This window comes from Acyrthosiphon pisum, chromosome A1 (genome assembly GCF_005508785.2).
Source record: "Acyrthosiphon pisum isolate AL4f chromosome A1, pea_aphid_22Mar2018_4r6ur, whole genome shotgun sequence".
NCBI lineage: Eukaryota > Metazoa > Arthropoda > Insecta > Hemiptera > Aphididae > Acyrthosiphon > Acyrthosiphon pisum.
The window spans coordinates 137,896,957-137,903,609 of record NC_042494.1 but is presented as its reverse complement, the minus strand read 5'-3'; the positions used below and the strand labels follow the sequence as shown (position 1 = coordinate 137,903,609).

The window sequence follows — 6,653 nt, the reverse complement described above, 5'->3', positions numbered from 1 at the left end:
GGACAGAACAATTGACAACCTTGTTTTAACGTCTGACTGTGCTATAACGTCTTGTTGAAAAATGCGGACGGGTGCTTATAATCGGGTAATCAAAAAATGGGGACCGTACTCAATCGGGTTCTACCGCAATGATAAGTACAAAATTGTGGATGGTAATCATTACATAAGTTATGAAACACTAATCACACAATTTTACTTACAAAATTAAACACATTTAAAAAAAATAAATACTAAATACAAATTGGACGTACGTTTTTCATCTAGATTAAAATTAATAAACATATTATTATTTAATAATTAATATTGTTATTATACCATATTATTCGCAACCTATGAATTGTAGGACCTAAATTGTCCTACAAAATATATCATCACGTATTCACGTATAAATTCACAAGTCCTGGCGTAGGGAAAGTGGCGTGTGTATCGCCCAGTGCACTTAGTAAGTACACTACAATAGCCCTACTATGACCTTAATTGGTTGGAGTAGACTGGCCCTCCAGGTTGGGGGCTTAGCGAAGGGCTAACAACCCTGCCTTAGAAAAAATATTGTTAAGGAACTAACAACTTTACCTCGGAATCATGGAGCTTTGGAAAACAAGAATGGAAAATGGAAAATGGATTATCTTTTGGAACATGGAATATTCTCACACTTTTTAAACCTGAAGCAGTACAATGCTTAGTTGAGGAGACAGAGAGATATAAACTAGGAGTGGTGGCCCTACAAAAGATAAGATGGAATAATAAAGGAACGCTAGATATTCAAGATACAACGATTTTCTACGGCGAATGTAATAAACATCGTCAATTTGGAACGGGCTTCGCAGTACATAAAAACTTAGTACCTTCAGTAAGAGAATTCAAAATTATTAACCCAAGAATATTAGTGTTAACAATAGAAGCACAATATTTCGATATCACATTCGTGAATTGGCATGCACCCACGGAAGAAAAAACGCAAGAGGAGAAGGGCGTATTCTATGGTAACTTGGAACACGCGCTAAACGAAATCCCACGAAATAGAATTAGAATAGTCTTAGGGGACTTCAATGCTAAGTTAGGGAAGGAGAACATAATTCGATCAATGATTGGTATCCATAGCCTTCACGATGTAACTAGTGAGAATGGACTGAGGCTTATAGACTTTGCAAGTGGTGGAGGACTCATTGTAAAGAGCACGATGTTCCCACATAAAGATCTTTATAAGGGTACGTGGAAGGCACCAAATGGTAGATATGTCAGTCAGATAAACCATGTCCTGATAAATACTAGGTTCAAAAATTGTGTACATGATGTTAAAACTGTAAGAGGTGCTGACTGTGATTCAGACCACTACCTAGTTAAAGGAAAGCTGAAAGTAAAACTCAAAAAACTAATACATAGTAAAGGAACATTAGTGGACAGATTCGATATGAATAAAGTAAAGGACACCAATATATGTGAAATTTTCAAGCAGCAATTACATGAAACTATGAACAGTTTAAACATAAATCAAGATGAGACAATTGATACAAAATGGAAAGTGTTAGAAGATGCTATAAAAATGGTCACAGATACAGTAATTATGAAACTGCTAATACCGAAATGCTAATTATGAATACAGTAATAATGTAATTATTGAGCTAGGTCAGGTAAAAATATGGCTCATAGCATACGCAGACGATATTGCTCTCTTAGGAAATAATATTGAGATGCTAAAAAGTCTGGGAAAGAAACTTATAAAGGTCGCGGAAAATGTAGGACTAACTGTTAATGATGATAAGACAGAATACTTGATTGTCATTAGAAATAACAGAAATTATGGACTAGAACAACATATTGAGTTAGAAGGACATACATTTAGGAAAGTATCACAATTCAAATATCTGGGATCGATTATTACTCAAGATAATTAACTTAAGACAGAGGTGTCGTCAAGAATACAATTAGCTGACAAGGGGTATTATGGATTAGAAGGAATACTAAAATCGAGGACCCTCTCTAAAAACTTAAAAATAAGAATATATATGACATTATTACGACCTATTGTCCTGTATGGTTCTGAGATGTGGGCACTGAGGAAAGCCGAAGAACAGAGACTAGGAGTATTCGAGAGGAAGTTTTAAGAAAAATATATGGACCGGTCTTTGACAGTGAAACAAATGAATGTAGAAAATTACATAATTATGAACTCAAAAGACAGTTTCAGAGACCTGACATAGTTAAAGAGATCACAAAAAGAACTAAGAAGACTCATGTGGGGGGTCATGCCTGGCGTTAGCAAGGATCTCTAGTTAGACAGGTAATAGAGGAAGAACTAATAGGTAAAGACCCTTAGGAAGACCCAAATTGAGGTGGGAAGACTGTGTAAAAAAGGATTTAAAAACGTTAGATCCAGGAATCAGATGCAGAGAAGCTGCAGAGGACAGGGACAGATGGCAAGATTTGTATTTAGCGGCATGGTCTTGAAGGCCAAAACCAAGAAGAAGAAGAAGATAGATTCATAAGTATCTACCGATGGGAGTTGAGAATTTGCGTACATGTATGTTGATGATACATTTTTTAAATTTAATATAATAGGTTATTCATAAATGATTGCAGAAATTTAAAAAAAAATAATAGTACTTCATATAATTTTATTATACTATTATTTTCGTGTTTTGTAGTAATTATTTTAAAAATTTCCGCTATAAAGCGTACAAAATAAATTTTGAAGGACTTTTTTTTTTTTTGCTTTCGCCTATGCACTGCGGCCCGCTAGATTCTAAAGTACTTAAAAGTGTCCCGCTATTTACTTTGAGTTGCCCATCCCTGATATATAACATGAGCTATACCCCGTTCAAAATAAGAAGCGCATAGATTTACGCAACAAAACCGGTTTTACTCGTGGCCGCATATGCGTTTTTTATTTTGAACAGGGTATACAAAGGTATAAGTGTGCATATAAATACAGTCTGACGACCGTCTCCGTTAACAATATTTTTTTCTACAGCTATCTAATATACTCTGTTCAAGATCAGAAATGTAGTAGGCGTCTGAAATATGAGCAAGATCGTGGCTACACTACACGCTATTCTTACAGATAGTGGATTCGGTGGGGGGACAAGCGCATGTTTTCTGACTGCGCCCTGACGAAAACTGGTTTCCGCCGAAAATGTTTCTTAAGTTGAACAGAGTGCCTATACACAATCATTTAGCATGATTGAATTCAAAAGCATTTTAAGCATAAACAAAGTAATTTTGCATTAAATCAGCTTATTATAACAACGTCGACGTTGTGGAACTCGTAAATACAGCATTAGACGGACATGTTCGTATAGCATCGTGTGCAAAAAAATTAAGACTATGTACGTATACGTCCGCTGTTAGGTACCTATTTGTTTGGTTAAAAAACGATGCGAAATCAGCCGAACACATTTAACGGATTTTGTAAACAGACAACGCACAAATTACCTCCACAATCATTTAGGTACCCTGAGTTACAAACAATACGCAAAGGTTTCACTCCACTGACAATGTAGCCTGTAGATACCTCCTTATTATGAAACAACTTATAACTGCAAACTTAATTTTAATTATGTATTTTTTTTAATGTGGTGTCACGAGCCACGGTCCAACGGATTCTTATTATTATTATATTATATTTTATTTAGACAACGAGCTCCACACTATCTATTGACCTTGCACAATGTATAAACAATGTAACAGCCAGGCGCACGTGTCGGAATCTCAAACCAGTCGTCTTCCTAACATTCGGAAACTAGAATCAAATTACCATTAGAAGTGGCAGAACCAAGTGGTTGCATCTTTACAATAACAAAAACGTTCAAACAACCTCACCCAAAGACACCAGCTGCAAATGCACGAGTTGGCCATATAAAAAGAGCCGACATCATATATAGAGGGGCCAGGAACAAAAAATAATCAGATGTACCAAAGCTGTTGGGACCAGAGCAACTTCACTCCACACTCAGCCACTTACACACTTTTACCACTACTGTACAATTTTGAATTTATATTACTGAAATAAAATTATTATTTCATTTGACTGTGCAAATTGACTATGTCTATCTCATTTAAAATTTAAATCATCATCTTTTGGATCTCTGACGGTTCGCAGACAACAGTGGTAAATCCATCAGTTTAACGAATAACTAATATACAGCAATATTTAAATATGATATAATTATGAGTGCAATATATTGGAAAGTTATAGTTAAGATAACAGTTAATAAGTAAAAAAATATCGTAAGAAAATGCTTGTTTAATGAAAAACTTTGTATAAATATTAAGACAATCATCTCTTACAAAAGAAATATGATTACGTACGTTTTTCAACTGGAATACAATAAAAACTGTAGTTATTAATTATAAAATAATCAACCTATCATTTTGTTATACTCGTATTAATATCTATATTAGTAATATGATTCAACTAAAAACTACAAACTCGTGGTTTAAGAACAATATTAAAATTAAATAATTAATGGGTAACAGCTTTTTTATAAGAATCCTGAGAGTTTATGTAGGTACTAAAAAATAAATGCATAATATCAATTATTTGAATAATATTTAATAAAAGTAAAAATATTGTAGTCTTCAACTATATACGCATGTAAGATGCATTTAATATTTAGTATAAAATACATATATTATTAAAAATAAAAAAGAACTTACTATATGAAACTGGAAATAAAATACCCAGTAATAAGTATAAGTATAAGTATAACTATAAAATATTTATAATAATATATGTTATCATTGAAGAGACAAAATATCTAGCGATCTGTTTGAAAATGTCTCGTTAAATTTACAAAATGTTCAGGTTATGTCTTTTAACATATTGTATAGTAATTTAATAGTTTATTAATAAACTATTTATTTATACATTCTTTGTACCTTTGTAATATAAAACTGTCATAATAATATTACTCTAAAATTTATAAAAATAAAATGTTAGGCATAATATTTTTAGGCTCTATCCACTATGTTCAAATTTGCACTGAACTATTAAGAATCAAAATATGTTTCAGGAATATAGAGTTTAAGAAACAACATTTTAAATAGATAAGGTTAGGTAAGGAAAATGTTTGCAGAAAATATAATTATAGCTGCACATGGTTTAGCTAAATTAATAATTATACATCCAGGAAAAGCCACAGTCGCCTATTATGTATAGCTTTTATATCGTCTAAACTTATAGTGTTCCATAAATTTCAGAACTTCAAAATTTTCTGATTTCCAATTGATTAAAATAAAATGTTGAAAAGAAAAATATTGTTTATAATATTATGTAAATTTACCAAGATATTTTCAAACAAAAATAAATTATAAGGTCAATGAAACTCAAAACTCAAAAAATCTTTCATACCGTTAGCTGGAAAATAATTATAAAAAATTAATTAATAACCTGATTATTAATCTTAAAGCATCAAATTGAAGGCCCAAGAGAAAACAAGTACTAGGTAACAAATATCAACAGAATTGTTTTACCTTATTATCTTATTTTAAATTTAGTTATTAATAGCAATAAATAATCATCATAGCATGAGAATAAACTGATGAAACAACAATAATATCTAGATACCTTCTACATATATGGTAAAATAATATGCATAATATGGACTTTTAGGTCATCCAAGTATAATGCATTTCATAGGCTTGAAACCAAAAGATGCTATTTAAACATATCTTCTTTAGGAGAGCAAATTAAAACTTTGGACTATGTTATCTCCTTTTGTAAACTATGATATTTCATGATTATAAAATCGCTAGATAATTTACACCGTATAGATAGAACATATTTAATGTAACGCTATTGTTTATAAACAAAAAGGTTCTAATTACGGTGTTCTATTTAATAAGTCACATTTATCTTTTATTTCTGTATAATTAACGATACGAATGTTAACTCTCTGCTACATTACAAACTTAGGCTTAAAGGAATAAATATATTATTCTTTATCTGTGCCATGTATTTATAAGGATATTTTTATTAATAAAAAAAAAATATATGCCTTCAACTCAATTATATGATCTTACGCTTATGTATAGTATACTGGCTATGAGCCCGCTAAATCACATATTTTCGTCGTGCACACTGGCCTTAGTGAAAATTCTCCAGATAGGTAATCAGTATACCTTTCCACTGACTCGGTGGTGTCGACAAGCAGACCAGTCCAGTGTTCATCATCGCCGGTGAGTTTCAGCACGCCATGCTGTGTATTATGTATATATTTATGTCGCTAACTGGGATTACTGGCTAGTTCACTGGTTCTGCTGCTGTTGCTGTTACTTCTATGTCTTCTTTTATGCATCTTGGTAATAGTCTTGGTGCTTGAAGGCTGAAGGGTTTGGGTAGAAGTGATCTGTCCGTACTTTCTTTGCTTTCTACTGGTCAACCGAGAGCCTAATAAAGAGATACCTAGATTTTAACTCTTATATCTTGTGTTATGTTCTGCATAATTTGTTGATGAGATGGTTATTTTTAGTTAATGGACATTGACGACTAGTTTCTGAATGGGTTGTCTTAGTTTTGACAAAGTATGTTTATGTGTAATGTTAGTGACTATTCAGCTAATATTAAAGTGCTCTGATGACTTTATTTGCCTCATCCTGGACTGTCTACATCCCAACCAATGGTATACACTGCTATTAACTTGTTATGGTGCATG

The 6,653-nt window shown here is 32.3% G+C and overlaps 1 protein-coding gene across 1 annotated transcript; it reads left to right on the top strand.

Moving 5' to 3' along the window:
- The first annotated feature begins 610 nt into the window (after positions 1–610).
- LOC103307789 (craniofacial development protein 2-like) lies at positions 611–1,895 on the top strand. Its single transcript, XM_008180090.1, has 2 exons — positions 611–1,558; positions 1,632–1,895. Exons 1-2 carry the CDS (start codon positions 611–613, stop codon positions 1,893–1,895), a joined length of 1,212 nt encoding a protein of 403 aa, XP_008178312.1.
- The last annotated feature ends 4,758 nt before the right edge of the window (positions 1,896–6,653 follow it).

Bases quoted from the DNA above. Each gene is read 5' to 3' on its own strand.
- LOC103307789 (XM_008180090.1), top strand. From the start codon at position 611: ATGGAAAATGGATTATCTTTTGGAACATGGAATATTCTCACACTTTTT. The intron at 1,559-1,631 runs GTAATTATGAAA...GAGCTAGGTCAG, and splicing joins TAAAAATGGTCACAGATACA to GTAAAAATATGGCTCATAGC.